A 16086-nucleotide genomic window follows, 5' to 3' on the forward strand; every position below is an offset into this window, starting at 1 on the left:
TTTGCCTTTGCTCTGGGGTTTTGCACCTCCTGCGGTTTCTAGCAGGCAGTTCCTGCTAGGGGTTTCACAGCCTTTTCTCCTAAGTATATGAGTGACCAAAAGAAAACCCCAAAGCTTAGAATTGGCAGGGGACCTGATTGTTAAAACAGCACGTTTTGGCCAAGGGCAAACCGCTATGGCCCCAGTGTAGAACGTGATACCCGACCAGCAAGTCCTCATTGCGGATCTGTGTCCGTGGCCTTTGTCCCTGCTCCCCAAGCTCTTCTTTGGGCTGTGTTTGCCTTAGGTGGGAATTCTCCTGGGCTCCTGAGTGCCTTGCACACACCTCCCGCCAGACGTCTGCTGTGGGGCAGCTGTGATGGGATCTCCGGCAGCTCTCTGCTGCTGAGATTTGTTTTTCCCTTTTTATCCTCCCCCCCCCCCTTAAAGAAATGGAAAGATTGTGCAACAAGTAATCTGAGAGTCCTGGGAACAGCTGTCCTGGCGGGAAGGAGGATGAGATTTACAGTCTCTGTGCCGACGGCCGCAGGCTCCCAGGCTCCCGCGATCCGGCCCGGTGGCCTGCCCTGCTGTTTCCGGCTTATCCCTCTTTCTAGGCACCCTCCCCACCTTGAGTTTTGGGAGGTTCCCTTTGGTCTTCAAGGTTCTGGCTCTTCCTTTGCAGTCTGCGTGCACCAGAGAGCTCCATTATGGGTCAGCTGGGCGCTTCTGTTCTCAAGAGAACCGTCGTGTGGGTTTGTGCCCTAGGGCTCAGACACTGTGGGCCCGAAAATGGGAGCTTGCATCCCTGCACCCCTGAATGCAGCCATCCACCACCACATCCCACACAGGAAACTGCACTCGCTTCCAGGGCAGCTGCTCAAGCTGGGTCCCTGGAGCTAAGCCCCAGTTTCTGGGGCCAGTTAGTGGTTCTGCCTTGGGAGAGTGGGACAGGGTAGGGGATATTGAAGGTATTTCCTTTGGTCTTTTGGGGTTTGTTTTTGCCCTCCTTGTTCTTGTGTTTCCATTTGGACTGGAGCCGAAATTCCTGAAAGGGCCTATTTTTGTCACTTGTACTAAGGGTCATTTCTGCCGACAGGGCCCTGAGACATGAATCACCAAAAGAAACCAAACAGAGGCACTAAATTGGAGCTGGGGGGGCGGGGGGGGCGGGGGGCTCCCCTCCTCTGGCCGCTCTCCATAGATAAGGATGCTGTGGACTGCTTAAGACACGGGTCTGGTCCTTGGGGCCAAGCAGCAGCTCAGGGAGGTGGTACACCCCCTGATGGAGGTGAGGCGGGGGTTGGGCTTTCCTGTCTTTCCTGGCAAGCCACCACGTGTTCCTCCCCACCGCCCAGAAGCACGCTGTTGGCCAGTCCCACCACATCCTCTGAACCCAGCTATTAACTTGGGTTGTGGTCTTTCATTGAGCTTCAATTCTGGCTAAAGTCTGAATCTGCTTCAGGGTTCAGTACTGGGACAGGGCAGGGGATACAAATGCCACTTTCCTACCTGCTCCTAAGGCATCTGTAGACCTTGGCTAGGCAGGCCAGAGGCGAGTGCCCTGGCTCCCCCTTTCCCACCGCCACCTCCATCCCCGGTGGGCTTTGGGCAGAGCTGTGGCCTGGCGGTCACCAGTGCTGTGATCATGTCTGCCTGGCTCATGGGGCCAGGTGGAATGTGCTAGGACTTTGTCCAGCTTTCCACCCCATCACATTGCTGATGACAGACTTTCCACATGCCATCCACAGGTCTTTCTAGGCAGGGTCCCTCTCAGCAGCACACCCTTTTACCCCAGCTACCTGGGCTGGGATGGGTTCAGGGAGATGTGGGGCAGTTCTCTTGGATTTGTGCCTGGTCTTCCAGTTGCAGTGGGAGCTCACTCTAGCTATTTTAGTCTCCTTATTTCCTTTTCCCAGGATTGGAGCTTGTGGGTGTTTCTTAATAGCTCCAGGGGAAAAAAGAATGCTTGATGTTTTGGAAAGATTTGAGCCGGAAAGTGCAGAGAGAGGCCATGGGGCGTTCTTCCCAGACAACCAGCCTCAGCTTCCGACCCCTGGGGTCTTTGAGGGACTGGGTCCCAGGCCCATCTTGGGGCCTGCTGCTGCCTGCTCCAAGGGTGTGATACTTGCTCTTGGGAAGAGGGAGAGGCCCCTGGTAGCAGGGTTGGGGAGGTGGGAAGAGACCAGAAGGGCGGGACTGTAGCTGGTCTGCCTGTACTGTCAGGTGACCCCCTCCTACACCCACATGCAGGAGTTGCAGCTGGAGAGACTCTGGGGTTTCGTGGGCGAGAGTGAGCCTTGTGGAATGTGCCCTGAATGGTAGTCTGGCCAGTGGGTGGGTTTTTCCCACGCGCACACTTGAAGACCGTGGGACTGCCTGTGGTGTTAGTTGAAGCCGTGACTCTGGCAGAGGCATCTACTCTGCTGTGTGGGTGGGAACATGCCCCACGCCCTTCTCCCGTCAAGGGGATGCCCTGGGAAAAAAGGGACAGCTCTCCTCCTCAGCATGTGTTTATTTTTTTCCCCACCTTGACGATGTATAGAATTGTTTAGTCTTTTTGTAATATGTTTTTTGTTGATGTTTCTTGGTGTCTGTAGGAATGCAAAAATGAAGATGTTTGCTGGAGGTCCTGCACTCCAGAGCCCCTTTCTTGGGAGGTTTCTTACCTCTGCCAAGGCCCTGAGGAAGGGCTGGCATCGCCTCCCTGAGAGAGACAGTGTGCAGAAAAGCAGATCCAGAGGGGATGAGCTCAGAGTCGGGGGTGCGTCACGGCTGTGGCACACCTGGCTGGTCTTCGGGAGTGATGGCAAGTAGGACAGGCCAGGGCATCTCTCAGATTCAGAGACCAGCAGAGGACGTGCCGGCCCACGCTCAGGGTGCAAATGGACCTTGTTACTGGAAGCAGTTATTCTGTGTAGAAGCATGAGCAGGCTCTGGGTGGTTTTGGAGACGTCCACATGTGCCGGATCTGTGGCCCTTGTAAAGGAAAGGTGGGTCCGTCCTCGCCCGTGGCTGACCAGGCAGGGGGCAGGGCTCCTAGGCTCCGGCGCCGTTCTCTCGTGCCCTGTCCGTGGGCAGGGCACAGGAGGCTGGCTCGGTCTGTGGTTCTTCTGTTCTTGTGACTTGAACGGTACATTCCACACCATTTCTCTCACACTGGTTTCTCTCTCCCTCTATGTAGGTCCTGCCTAATCATTGGACACGGACTCTTAATAAAACGGTCTTCAGTTCCAGATTCCTTCCCAGCAAGCTATAGCTTAAGTCCATTTTCTTCTGTGAAAGGGACAGGACTCCATCAAGTTATGGAATTCCTCAGAGCCCTGGGCCTGTCCCCTGGGGTGGATTTAGTCATGTCCAGCAGCACACGCCTAGTCCCGCCTCCGGGAAGGCTGCCTGCTTGGCTGGCCACCCGGGCCTCCTCTGTAAAGACTGCTTGGCTGTCGTGCCCAGCCTCCCTGGTCGTCTGGGGTCTTTTGGGTGGGTGGCATCTCCCAGAGGGTGATGACAATCCCCCCGCACACACATACGTGTGGTGCTGCTCCGTGTGCGAGGCCCCGTCACGAGTATGTTTTCTCTCTTCATCCCTCCCTCTTTTTCTGGATCCTAACTGCTTTCCTCCTGGACCTTAAAATGATGTTAGCCCAGGGAAGATCTCATTCAGCCTAAAGAAGAACACTTTAATATCTAGAGCCTTCTCCAGTGAGGAACAGGGATTTTAGAGGCAAGCCTGGCTGGGCCCGAAAGCTCACAGGGCTGTCCCCCAGCGTGCCCTCTCTCTGGTGGCTTGTGATGCTCCATCAGCCAGAGGCTGCCACCAGGCACAGCCGACTCCCGGGCCCCTGGAGTCTTCCTTCTGTTTTCATTGTTCCCATTGTTGCCTGTTGGGCATTTTCCCAACTTTTTTGGGCTCTTCGCCTGAAGTCACCGAGGGGAAAGTACCTCTTGGGCTGCCTCCCTGTCCCTCCCAAGTAATTAGAAGCAGGCTGCAGTGGACAAGGGCTGCTTTTAGGAAAGCCACTGGCAAGGGGCGCTTGAGGAGGAGTGGCCATGCCGTCAGGTGACCTAGCCTCTAGGGTCCACGATTCCCGTCGCCAGTGGGGTGAGACACTGGGCTGGTGGGCAAGAACACTGGACCAGTCCATAGTGAGGCCATCAGAGCCCTCGGGGCCTGCTCCGTGCACATCTCTGAAGGGCCGTCACCAGTGCAGGCAGCCTCCGAGTCGTCAGTCGCCTAGAACAAGGGCAGCCTCTGGGGGTGGGGTAGGCCAGGGCGGCCACATCATCCACACCATGTGAGAGGCACTGAATAGGATTTTTGGCTCTAAAAATAAATATCGGCCCTTTTTTGGTCATGAATCCAGCATTTCAGCAGAAAACTGCCTGATGAAAAGTCCCTTAAGGAACAGCATCTGTGTTTCAGGGAGCTTTTGTGTTTTTTTTTTTTTCCTCCCTCTTTCTTTTTAAAGTGTAGTTTGTGTGTACTTCTTCAAGGCTTGTAGCAGTCTCCTGGCACCTTGGAGCCTGCCCTCTGGAGCTGGAAGCAAGTTTGAGGAGGTGTAGTTCACTGGCAGCAAGCCCTCGGGCGCTGGCCTCCTCCTGTGCAGAAATCCTGGGACACTTCCTCAGGGCCTTGGGTTCTAGATCCAGCCTCTCCAGGGCCCTGCAGTGATGCTTGCGAGTTCCTAGGCTGCTCTTTGATCCTCTGGCCAGTCTTCTTCCAGTCCAGCTCATTTGCCAAACAGACTATTTTGAGTTACCCTTTGGCCTGTGCCTGATGTGTTCCCAGTGCAGCTCGGCCTGGCTGGAGCCAGGGGGCTTCATGCCCGGAGATTCCCACAGGACGGTTGGGAAGCTGCTGGCATTGTCTTTCTGGGAAGATTCTGCCGTCTTGGAACAAATGGCAGCCTGGATTCCCGTGTGTCGGCCTGTGCGCTGCCCCACCCCTTCCCACACTCGGGCACACCAGCTGCAGCCACAGGCCAGCTCGCCTGCAGGGTCTTTGCAGCCTTGCTGTCCAGGGATCCTGGCCGCCTTGCCCATTGGGCTTCTGTCTGTCTGGGAACTCGATCTTTAGGCTCGAGCTGTCGCCTGTGCCCAGTGCCCCAGGAATAGGGCAGAGAGAGCAGTGCCCACTCACTCCCCATCGGCAGCCTCCTGTGTGTGAGCAGGGGGGCTGTGTGAGCAGGGGGGGCGTGCCAGCTGGGCCTCGAGACACCAGCCAACGTGCGGGGCCTGAGGAGTTGCTGTAGGAGGGGCGGGTGGTCTGGGCCTCTGCCCTGCCCTTACCCTCAATCCTGTCTCCTTCCCTTGAGTGGGGGTGGGGGGGTGGGAGGAATCAGTGTTTTAATCAGATTTTACAAAAACGTTTTAATTCTTTGTACAATTACCATCCTATGTAAAGATGAAATTTGTGTTGAGTTCAAGATTTTCATGGAATAAAGATCACACAGTACTTGAGGCCATCTTCATGTAACCCTTTCTAGAGAGTTTTGTGTGGGTGTCTCGGGCTGGTGTGTTGTGAAGCTGTGCACTTCTTGTCTTGTCTTCCTACCAGTAACTCCAGCAGGAGGCTCGGGCCACGTGAGCCATATGCTGTCCCAAACAGGCTCCAGCACCCCTTGGTCCCCACCACTGGCCCCCTTTGTGACCTCTGGTCCTGGAGTTCTGCTGTGTACCTCCCACTGGTTCTCCCACTCTAGGCCTGTTCCCCCCACCACCACCACCACCGGCACTTCCCCAGACAGACAGACACGTGGGACACTTTCCAAGGCAGCCGAGACTCACTGTCCGGAACCCCTGGCATGTGCTCACGTGTGCCTCTCTGCTCACGGCCTGTGAGGAGACAGGGCACACAGAGCCACCACCATCCCTCCTTTATGGTAGAAAAAAACGGGGCTTCCCCCCAGTCCATGAGATGACAGGACATCCCAGCCATCTCCCCACAACAGTGTCTTCTGGTCAGACTTGCCCCATTGAGCCCTTTCTTACTCTAGCTTCCAGTCCCGTCCCTTGTCCATCACCTATCTCCCCCCCCGGCCTCCCAAAGGCCTGCCCATGTGTGAGTGGCTGCTCCAGCCTCCCTCGAGTTCAGGGCCTATTCTTGGGATCTGCTGCGAGAGGTGCCCATCCCGGAGGGATCTGCAGCCCCTTCCTCCTGCTCCCTTTGGCTCCGGGGTCTCTGTACACCGTGCTCTCCCTGGTGCGTGGAGGGCCCCTTTGGTCCTGGGCCTCCAACCTTTCTAGTTCAGCGTTCCTCCTTCACCCCACAGCTGCCAGCACCATGGCCCTAATCCCGCAAATCACCCACACTGTCCCCTTTGCATGTCCCACCCACAAGAGTGTTCCTCTCCCCCGGTTTCCTGCTGTGACCCAAAGGGCCCTGAAACCTCTATCCTGGCATCTCCAGTGTCTGGGTTTGAGGCTGGGTGTGTGGTTCCCGTGTTTCAGATGTCCCCAGTTGCTGCCATTTGTATGAGGACGTGTGTCCGTAGCTGCCAAGGTCTCTGTCCCTGTCTTGTCTCTTGCATGGAATGGTGAGCTCTCGCAGGCATGAGGTCCCTTCTCATCCGCTTTGGTAGCGCCGTCCCCTGTGGCCGTGCACCTCACAGAAGCTTGGCACGGCCCTCCGTGAAGCAGCTACCAGCAGAAGTGGCCCCGCCTGGGGCAAAGCATGTGTCCTCCGACACCAGCAAGAGCCGGCACCCTGGCAAGGAGCTCAGGGGAAGCCAGGCAAAGCCAAGAGGTGTCTCTTGGTGACAGGAACTTGAAAGGCACCATGGGTCCCGCCTCCCACCTGGTTGTCGACTTCATCATTTCCTAGGCCAAGAGTGCCACCTGGGCCTCCCCCCGTCTGGGGTTTGCACACCAGCGATTCTTGGCAAGTGACAAACAGGTGGCAGAAGATCCTTAGCATATATCTGCGGGTTGGTGTGTGCACTGGCTGTTGCACGTTCCTTGCAGGGCCAGGCCCACCCAGACAAGGCCATGCAATGGCAGCAACAAGCCACTGGCCCCTGAGGAACCAGGGCACACACTGCCTTCTCCCTGCCACACATTGGCTGTGTCCCAACACGGGGACTTGTCTGAGGCTGTTCTCTCACAAGGAAGGGGATGCTGGTTGGTGGCCACCTTTGCTGGCCGTGGTACTGAGCCACCTTCTCCGTTTCCTCCAGGTCATTCCTGGGAGGCTGGCCTGCTTCCTTCCCTCCCCCCCCCCCCCCCCCCCCAGCGTGCTCTCTTTGCGGCCAGGGCTTGGCCCATGCTGACTCCACCACTCTCTCACCGCGGTTGTGCATCTCTGCTTCCCCTGGGAGGATGGGAAGGAGCTAGCTTAGAGGGCACTACAGTTGGAGGTGGCCGTGTTGTTGCTCTGTAGCTCCTTGACACGGGGCAAGTCCCTTAACCTCTCTGGGCCTCACTCAGCTGATCCATCAAATGGATGTGATAATTTTGAACGGCACTATTGTTCCCAAGGCAAAGCAGGTTGGGGTGCGGACACCTCGGTCCCCACAGGGGTGTCTGACCCAGCAAGTGGGAGAGACACTGGACGAGGAGGTCTCCGTAGCTCATCTCCCAGCATACCCGGGCGTCAACCCTTAGTGGAGCTGGTGGGCAGGGAGGCTTTTCATACGTGGTCCCCACTAGGAAAAGTGGCAGGCAAATGGGTAGGTGACACCCCACACGTCTTCCTCTCCCATGGCCGACTCCCATTCCTGACAGAATCAGCCACCTTCCCTCTCACCGTCACTGGCCCTTCTGAACTTACCCTCTGTTTTCTCCTGGCTCTGGCTCTGCCTCTGAGGCCAGCTCACCATGCTCTCCCCGAGAGCCTCACCACCTTCTCTTTCCCTCTGCAGAGATGGCTCCGAAGTCAAAAAAGAAGGGGCACCCCGGGAGGGAGCAGAAGAAGGTACGTGGTCTCAGGGGTGTCTTCCAGCAGGTGAGCAGTTGGCCACCTGCCCTCGTGGGCCCGGAGGGTACCTAGGCATGTTCCTCCTGCCTGACGTCAGCCTGTCTGTCTGCAGCACCATCACCACCACCATCAGCAGATGCAGCAGGCCCCGGCCCCCGTGCCCCAGCAGCCCCCGCCGCCACCCCAGCCGCCCCAGCAGCCCCCGCCGCCTCCGCCTCCGCAGCAGCAGCAGCCACCCCCACCCCCGCCGCCCCCACCTTCCATGCCACCACAGGCAGCCCCCGCGATGAAGTCCTCGCCTCCGCCCTTCATCACCGCCCAGGTGCCTGTCCTGGAGCCCCAGCTCCCGGGCAGCGTCTTCGACCCCATCGGCCACTTCACCCAGCCCATCCTGCACCTGCCGCAGCCCGAGCTGCCCCCCCACCTGCCCCAGCCGCCCGAGCACAGCACTCCACCTCATCTCAACCAGCACTCGGTGGTCTCTCCTCCAGGTGAGCTGCAGCCGCGCCTGCCGGGGTGCGGGGAGGCCGCCTTCCCGTCCTGCTCGTTCACTGACGAGGCATTCTTGGCCACCCGTGGAACGCCACACCCCCACCCCCACCCCCACCCTCGGCTGTAGTTGTCTTGCTTCCAGAGGGAGGTCGGTTGCTTTTCAGAGCCATTAAAGAAATTACGTGCGACGCCAGGGGACAGGCCCCACATAAGAGTTAGTTCTTGGGTATGGAAGACACGGGTTTGTTTCTTCTGCTGGGCCGGGCGTCGCAGGAGATGGAAAAAAGATATGCTGACGCATGCCGCCCCCAACTCCCAATTGAGGATGGAGGTGCTGGGGGCACACACGTGTGTCAGAGAGGATGTAGCTGGGGGGTTCAGGGAAGGCCTGCTCTGGGACCCAAAGGGCAAGAGGAAGGCGGGGATGCAGAGTGTAGGGCAGAGTGGCCCTGGTGAGGGGCCCCATCCCATAGACCTCTCTGGACACTGTTCTTATTCCTGCGTTGGTGGGAAGCCTCCTACCATTGGAGGGAGACTGGTAGGGAGTCAGGATGGGTGGGAAGGCCAGGCCGGGGACCCTGGGGTGTGGGAGCCCTGAGACTCACTGCCACGCCGTTGTCTTTCCAGCTTTGCACAACGCGCTGCCCCAGCAGCCGTCGCGGCCCAGCAACCGAGCCGCCGCCCTGCCCCCCAAGCCCGCCCGGCCCCCGGCCGTGTCGCCTGCCCTGGCCCAGCCACCCCTTCTCCCACAGCCCCCCATGGCTCAGCCCCCCCAAGTGCTATTGCAGGAGGATGAAGAGCCACCTGCCCCACCCCTCACCTCCATGCAGATGCAGCTCTACCTGCAGCAGCTGCAGAAGGTGCAGCCCCCCACACCACTACTCCCTTCCGTGAAGGTGCAGTCCCAGCCCCCACCCCCCCTCCCGCCCCCACCCCATCCCTCTGTGCAGCAGCAGCTGCAGCAGCAGCCACCGCCACCGCCCCCCCAGCCCCAGCCACCGCCCCAGCAGCAGCACCAGCCACCCCCGCGGCCTGTGCACATGCAGCCCATGCAGTTCCCTGCCCACATCCAGCAGCCCCCACCACCCCCCGGCCAGCAGCCTGCACACCCACCCCCCGGCCAGCAGCCCCCGCCGCCACAGCCCGCCAAGCCTCAACAGGTCATCCAGCACCACCCTTCACCCAGGCACCACAAGTCGGACCCCTATTCAACCGGTAAGCTGGCCCTACCCGCCCCCCGGGCTCTGGGAAGGCTGATGTTGGGCCCGGCATCTTGTTTTTAAGAAGCCTGGTGGGTCGGCTCATGGTGGGCTCAGAGCTGATCCTTGAAGGCTCTGGGTTCATTGGAGAGGCAACTGAAAGGAAGCATTGGTGCTTCATGGAGCATTGTTACCTGGGGTCTGTCTTGGCTTGCAACCTGAGATGACTGAGAACGGGGTCCCCGCTGGCCCTTGTCTTGGAAGTTGCGGTCAGGAGCGTTACAGTGCATCATGATCCTGCTAGGTGGGGAAACCAGGAGCCCAGGGAGGCATCTGATCCATTTCTGGAAGTCAGGACAGGCTTCCTGGAGGAGGTATCAAAGGATGAGCCGGAGCCAATTTCACAAACAGGGTGGGAGGTGAGGTCCAGGCCGAGCTAGGGGCGGGCCAGGGTAGCAGGGGCTGTTTGGGAACCTGCCGGACTAGATGCTCTGCTCTCTGCGTTGTAAAGCTCACCTGGTAGAGTGAGGACCGTGTGGGAGAGAATTGGGTTTAAGCTGAGAGAGAGGTGGCTTGGAGCACACCCAGGAGCCATCTCCCATTTCCTGCTCCCTTTCTCCAGCCTGATCCAGGCTACCCTTTTCCACAGCAGTGATCAGGCCACACCCTCTCGCCTTTCCTGTCCCTTGTTCTTTCAGTGGCTGTGACCAAACCGTGCTGGCCGACCTCAGTGAGGGGATTGTTGTAGTCAGCGCCTCCTGGTGTGCTGACGCGTGAGGATCAGGGTTGGGGTTCTTGGCTGTGGCAGGGCAGACCGCGCAGCCTGGCTGGGGACTGCAGGTGCTGCCTGCAAATTGAACAACAAGGCTGTCGATCTCGAGCCGTGACTGCTCGTAAACCTAGCAAAAGCTGCCAGGTGCCAAGTGGATCATTGCATGCCCTGAGCCAAGAACAGCTGTCTGTCCTCCCTGGGAAAGGCTGGTGCTGGTCCCGGGTAGCTGTGCCACTCTGCCTATTCTCACCCTTGAGGAAGGCCAGGCTTCCCCTGTGTGAGTTCGTCGGGGGCAGGTGACGAGCTGCCTTCAGCAGAGCCAGTACTCGGGGTGGGGTAAGCCTCTTCTGGCCACCTATGCTGTGAGTCCCCAGGCCCACTGCTCTGCTCTTCTGCAGCCTGGGATGGGTCACAGGGACCAGTGTGGTTTGGAACACAGCTGGGAACTAAGGGCCAAAGGCCAGCAGTTGGAGTCTCAAGGGGGTTTCACAGGCACCCGTGGGCAGGTGGCCAGCTCGTAGGCACTATCCCTGAGCTGTTGGGCCTCCCCTCTAATGGCCGGTGGATGAAACCAGTGCTGCTGAGGGAGCCACCCGGACAAGAGGCTGTCGCAGTCCTGTCCTAGGCCTGAACTGGGGCCCCCAACACAAAGTCTGGCAAAACCTGCCACACGGGGCCGAGGAGTAGGGGCAGGCTGATCCTTGCCACCATGTTGTCTCTGAGCAGCCATTCTGCCTTTCTGAGGTTAGGAGCAAGTTCTGGCTGTGTAGAGATGGGCAGGGAGGGTCCACCATACCTGGAGCGTTGTGTCTGTGCCAGGCCCGGGAGACTGGAGGAAGGGCCAAGGGTGTTTGTGTCTATGCTGGCAGATGGCAGCTGGAATCCAGCCTGGAGGAGGTCACTGGAAGGGCCTGCATGCGGAACTTGGGTTAGGTTGTTGACTGTGAGGCACAAAGCAGGACCCAGGAGTGAGGAAGGCACTGCAGGGAGGTGGCTCTGTGTTGTGGGCACGTGTGGCTTGTCCCACACTGGAGCTGGCAAGACGTGGCAAGGATTCAGGCAGGAGGGCGGTTCCGGGGTAGGGTAAGCAGAAGAGCTGAAGGCAGGACTTGGGGACTATGACCTGAGGCTGTTTTCTCACCAGTGCAAGCGGGCCGTCAGGTTTAAGTGCTTTGATGGAGCTTTCCAGACTCCTATCCTGTCCCAGGTACTTGGACCTCGACCTCGTGGCTGCCGGGACCTCAACCAACCATCCCCTACCCCTACCCCCGACCTTTGGTTTGAGGAAGGTGGGTGGGTGGGCTGGTCCACTTCCCATTAAGAGCTGCAAGGCAAGGACTGTTCTCCCAGCTGTGCGGTGGTGGGCCATTCCAGGGGTCCCCCTTGTGTGGGGCTTGCAAGCTAAGTGGTGTGGGGAGGGCCCTGGGCGTGTGGCCCTAGGCCCAAAGCAGTCTTCCCTGCAGGCGGGTTAAGCCATGCATGGACACCTGGGAGCCCAGGCTGTGTGTTCTGTGAGGTTATTGATGTGCCTCATCTTTAACCTAGGCTGTGCCATAGAGGCCTCTGGAAAGCTTTGAAAAGCACTCAGGCCTAGACCTTACGTGGGACCAAATACACCAGGATCTTCACTTTTCAAAGAATTCTGAAGATTGACACCAGGACTGAGCTCATGGCCCCACACAGCGCTGCTGGACACGGAGCTAGGGGCCTGACCCACTGTGGGGCCGGACCTGCTCGGGGCTCAGCCACTGTGGTGCTTGGCCAGGCACAGGCCAGTGGCTTCCACAGAACTTGATGTGCTCCTTGTCACCTCTCCTAGGTCACCTCCGCGAAGCTCCCTCCCCGCTTATGATACATTCCCCCCAGATGCCACCGTTCCAGAGCCTGACCCACCAGTCGCCACCCCAGCAAAACGTCCAGCCTAAGAAGCAGGTAAAGGGCAGAGCTGGGCCACAACCCCCAGGGCCAGGTGTGGGCCGGTGCCAGAGGCACCCGCCTGCCTCACCGGCCACCATGCCTGTGCCGTCCCAGGAGCTGCGCGCAGCCTCTGTGGTCCAGCCCCAGCCCCTGGTGGTGGTGAAGGAGGAGAAGATCCACTCACCCATCATCCGCAGCGAGCCTTTCAGCCCCTCGCTGCGGCCAGAGCCCCCTAAGCACCCGGAGAGCATCAAGGCGCCTGTTCACCTGCCCCAACGTGAGTGCCCTCTCTGCCCCCGGCCTGCACTGGACGAGAGCTTCCTGTGGGCTGATTGACTGTGCCCTGCTGGGCTTGGGGGCAGGGGGGACTAGGCCCCAGCCAAGGCCCACAAGCTCTTTGTGTTCCAGGGCCTGAGATGAAGCCTGTGGACGTCGGGAGGCCTGTGATCCGGCCCCCTGAGCAGAATGCACCCCCACCAGGGGCCCCCGACAAGGACAAACAGAAACAGGAGCCGAAGACGCCAGTTGCACCCAAAAAGGTAGGAACAGTGAGTCCACGAGGGTCCCTCACTCCAGGGAGGCACCTTAGTGGGTGTGCCCTCAGGCTTTGGGCCTCTTGGGAGGAGTCCAGACGTGGCAGGGCCCCTCACCCCCACCCTGTGGTTTCTCTGCCCGGCAGGACTTAAAAATCAAGAACATGGGCTCCTGGGCTAGCCTGGTGCAGAAGCATCCCACCACCCCGTCCTCCACAGCCAAGTCCTCGAGTGACAGCTTCGAGCAGTTCCGCCGGGCCGCCAGGGAGAAGGAGGAGCGCGAGAAGGCCCTGAAGGCGCAGGCTGAGCACGCGGAAAAGGAGAAGGAGCGGCTTCGGCAGGAGCGCATGAGGTGGGCTGGGGCTGCAGGCAGCCTGGGGTGTTCTGGGGCTTGCTCTGCGCTGCTTGCCGCCCCCCCTGCTCACTGGCTGCTCTGGCCTGCTCCCCTCAGGAGCCGAGAGGACGAGGATGCGCTGGAGCAGGCCCGGCGAGCCCACGAGGAGGCACGCCGGCGCCAGGAGCAGCAGCAACAGCAACGGCAGGAGCAGCAGCAGCAGCAGCAGCAGCAGGCGGCCGCTGTGGCCGCCGCCGCCACCCCCCAGGCCCAGAGCTCCCAGCCCCAGTCCATGCTGGACCAGCAGAGGGAGTTGGCCCGAAAGCGGGAGCAGGAGCGAAGGCGCCGGGAAGCGGTGAGTCGGGGACCTCTGGGCAGGAGTCCACCCTTGGGAGGGGCCAGGAAAGGGAACCACGAACGGCGGGGTGGAGGCAGCCCGTGTCCGAGAGGTGGGGTGAGCACCCATGGGGTGGGGCCTCGGGACAGCAGGGCTCCTGCTCCTCCGCACTGCGCTGGCCTCAGGGCCGGTGCCGAGGTTCCTGGGTGTGGGCCCTGAGGGCATGGCCAGTGCTGGAAGGGGGTGAGGGGCCGGGAGTTTGGAAGCTGTAGCCAGGGTAGGGCACCTCTTCTCACTCGCTCCTTCCCTTCTCTCCCCTCCAGATGGCAGCTACCATTGACATGAATTTCCAGAGTGATCTATTGTCAATATTTGAAGAAAATCTTTTCTGAGAGCACCTAGGTGACTTCTGACTTTGATTTTCTGGCAAAACGTTGACTCTCCATAGTGTTAGGGGCGGCAGTGGAGGCGGTAGCAGCGGCGAGGGGGTGTCTCCGGGCCTGGCCCTCCTGCATGCTATGCCCGGGGCAGGCCTGACGGGCAGCTGAGGATCGCAGAGCCTGTCTGCCTTACAGCCAGCCGGACAGCCCGCCACCCACCACCCCCTCACAGGACGTCAGCTCAGAGCACGCCTCGCCACGAGCCAGTGCCGGCCAGACCCAAGCCACGCGTCCCCGCGTGCAGGGCACAGGCCCTGCTCTCCGCCAAATGTCTACACAGTATACACAGGACATTGTTGCTGCCGCCACCACCGTGACTGGTTTCTGTCCCCAAGAAAGTGACGTTCGTGACGTCCTGCCCACCAGGAGTCCTTCCCCCCACACCCCAGCCACCACCGCCCGCTCCCAGGAGGCCAGGGCAGGCCCGAGCGAGCTGGAGGCGGGCGAGGGCGCCGGCCCACCCCCTTGCTGGCACTGACTTTGCCTTGAACATACCCCACCCCTCCCCTCCCCCCACAAGCCTTTAATCGAGAGCCGCTCTCTGTAAGTGTTCGCTTGTGCAAAAGGGAATAGTGCCGTGGAGGTGTGTGTGTGTCCATGGCAATTTGGAGCGAGGTGACTGTCACACGTGCGTGTGTGGGCCGGCCTCGCCTGGTGAGTGAGGCCACCAACCAAAGTCAGTTCCTTCCCACCTGTGTTTCTGGGTTTTTTTTTCTATATATATATTTTTTGTTGGATTCTATTTTATTTTTAATTCTCTCTTCTCCTCCAGACACAATGGCACTGCTTCTCTCCGAAATGGTGTGATCGTCTCCTCATTGAGCGGCGGCTGCCACCGCGCTGTGGGTAGTGTGTGACCGTGGCTGTACTGTGTAGTGAACATAGTTGGCATATCTTTGTTTGAAGTTTGTTGGTGACTCCACCAAACTGGTGTAAAAAAAACTCAAAAAAAAAAAACCCACAAAAAACAAAACAAAACACACAAAACAAAAAAAAAAACTGCCTATATTTTACTCAGTTTCAAACTTTATTAGTCTATTTTTAATTATAAAGCCATGTTTTCTTTCCCCTCCCTCCTCCTTTGTTTTTTTAATGTCAGATCTGTTTTGAGTTGTTTTTTACCAGGAAAGGAAGGGCCAGGGGCCGAGGCGGGCACTAGGGGCTGGGGGCGCAGACCTCCGAGGCAGAGGCGCCCCACCCAGCCCGACCAGCCGGCTGCCGCTTCCCCTACGTTTTTTTTTTCTTTTTTTTTTTTTTTTTTTTAATTTTGTAATTGGAGCCCTTGGTGAGGTTACGTGTGCCATGAGAACCCACTCTACACCACGACGCTGGTGCCTCAGTGTTGGCCAAACTCTGGAGTCACTGACTGGTTTGACTTTCATACGGTGAATATGCATTTGGTCTGTACTGATCATGGAATAAACACATCTCTCTTTTTTAATGCTGGTGTCTTCCTGACATTTTTTTGTGAACAACCTGTTGCCTAGGTTAGGCCCAGCCCCCCCAGCCCCCATCCCAAACCACCTGTGTATGAGAACTACCACCAGGGCCACCTAGGCCATCTCCTGTGACCAAGTTGAAGCTGTGACAGGGAGCCCAGGTACCCATTCCTCCCGTGGACCCTGGTCTCCTAGCGGGGTTAACATGCTCCAGCAGAACCTGGCCAGACTCCAGACAGTATTTCCCCCGACCGCCCTCCTCCATCCTGGTCCCCCACTCTCCAGAGGACTTGGGCCACTTCTGCCACCTTGCCTTCCTCTACCTTAACTACTCCTTTCATTTAAGCTCAGGGTTAACCAGACGTTCTTAGAGAAGCGTACATCCCCCCCAGAACGGGATCCTCCCCTGCCCCATGCACATAGACACGCACGCACACATGCCTGCCAAGAGGTCCTGCGCTGTGGCCACCCTGCCACCCGCACCTGTGTGCCCAACGGTGTGCCACAAGGCGGGGGGCACCCAAGAGCGGCCCCTAGGATGTAAGACGAAAGTATCACGTGTGCAGAAACGTAACCATTTCTAGCACTGTTTCTTGGCCCCTACTTCCCTTTCTGTTTCAGCCAGAAAAGCCCTCGTATCATCTTGTGTTTGGGTTCTGTAGTTTGGGCATCCGGCCAGAGGCCCCCACTCTCCTCACCCTTGCCCCGCCCCCCAGCAGGCACTTCCTC

General features: G+C 58.9%; 1 protein-coding gene across 6 annotated transcripts in view; it reads left to right on the plus strand.

Annotated features, from left to right (window-relative positions):
- The window catches only part of BRD4 (bromodomain containing 4), an 85119-nt gene extending 69760 nt beyond the window's left edge, over nt 1–15359 (plus strand). For 3 of the 6 annotated variants that reach the window (XM_039243377.1, XM_039243376.1, XM_039243380.1), the window contains 8 exons: nt 7839–7891; nt 8007–8385; nt 9014–9601; nt 12177–12551; nt 12683–12813; nt 12954–13159; nt 13259–13496; nt 13802–15359. In XM_039243377.1, the coding sequence (XP_039099308.1) occupies nt 7839–7891; nt 8007–8385; nt 9014–9601; nt 12177–12551; nt 12683–12813; nt 12954–13159; nt 13259–13496; nt 13802–13870 (2039 nt within the window). In that variant the 3' untranslated portion in view covers nt 13871–15359. Of the gene's footprint in view, nt 1–3163; nt 4425–7838; nt 7892–8006; nt 8386–9013; nt 9602–12176; nt 12552–12682; nt 12814–12953; nt 13160–13258; nt 13497–13801 lie in introns of those variants that run through there. The other 3 variants (XM_039243378.1, XM_039243379.1, XM_039243381.1) reach the window with 3 other exon arrangements.
- The last annotated feature ends 727 nt before the right edge of the window (nt 15360–16086 follow it).

Source organism: Hyaena hyaena, unplaced genomic scaffold, assembly GCF_003009895.1.
Source record: "Hyaena hyaena isolate Hyena2069 unplaced genomic scaffold, ASM300989v1 scaffold_227, whole genome shotgun sequence".
NCBI lineage: Eukaryota > Metazoa > Chordata > Mammalia > Carnivora > Hyaenidae > Hyaena > Hyaena hyaena.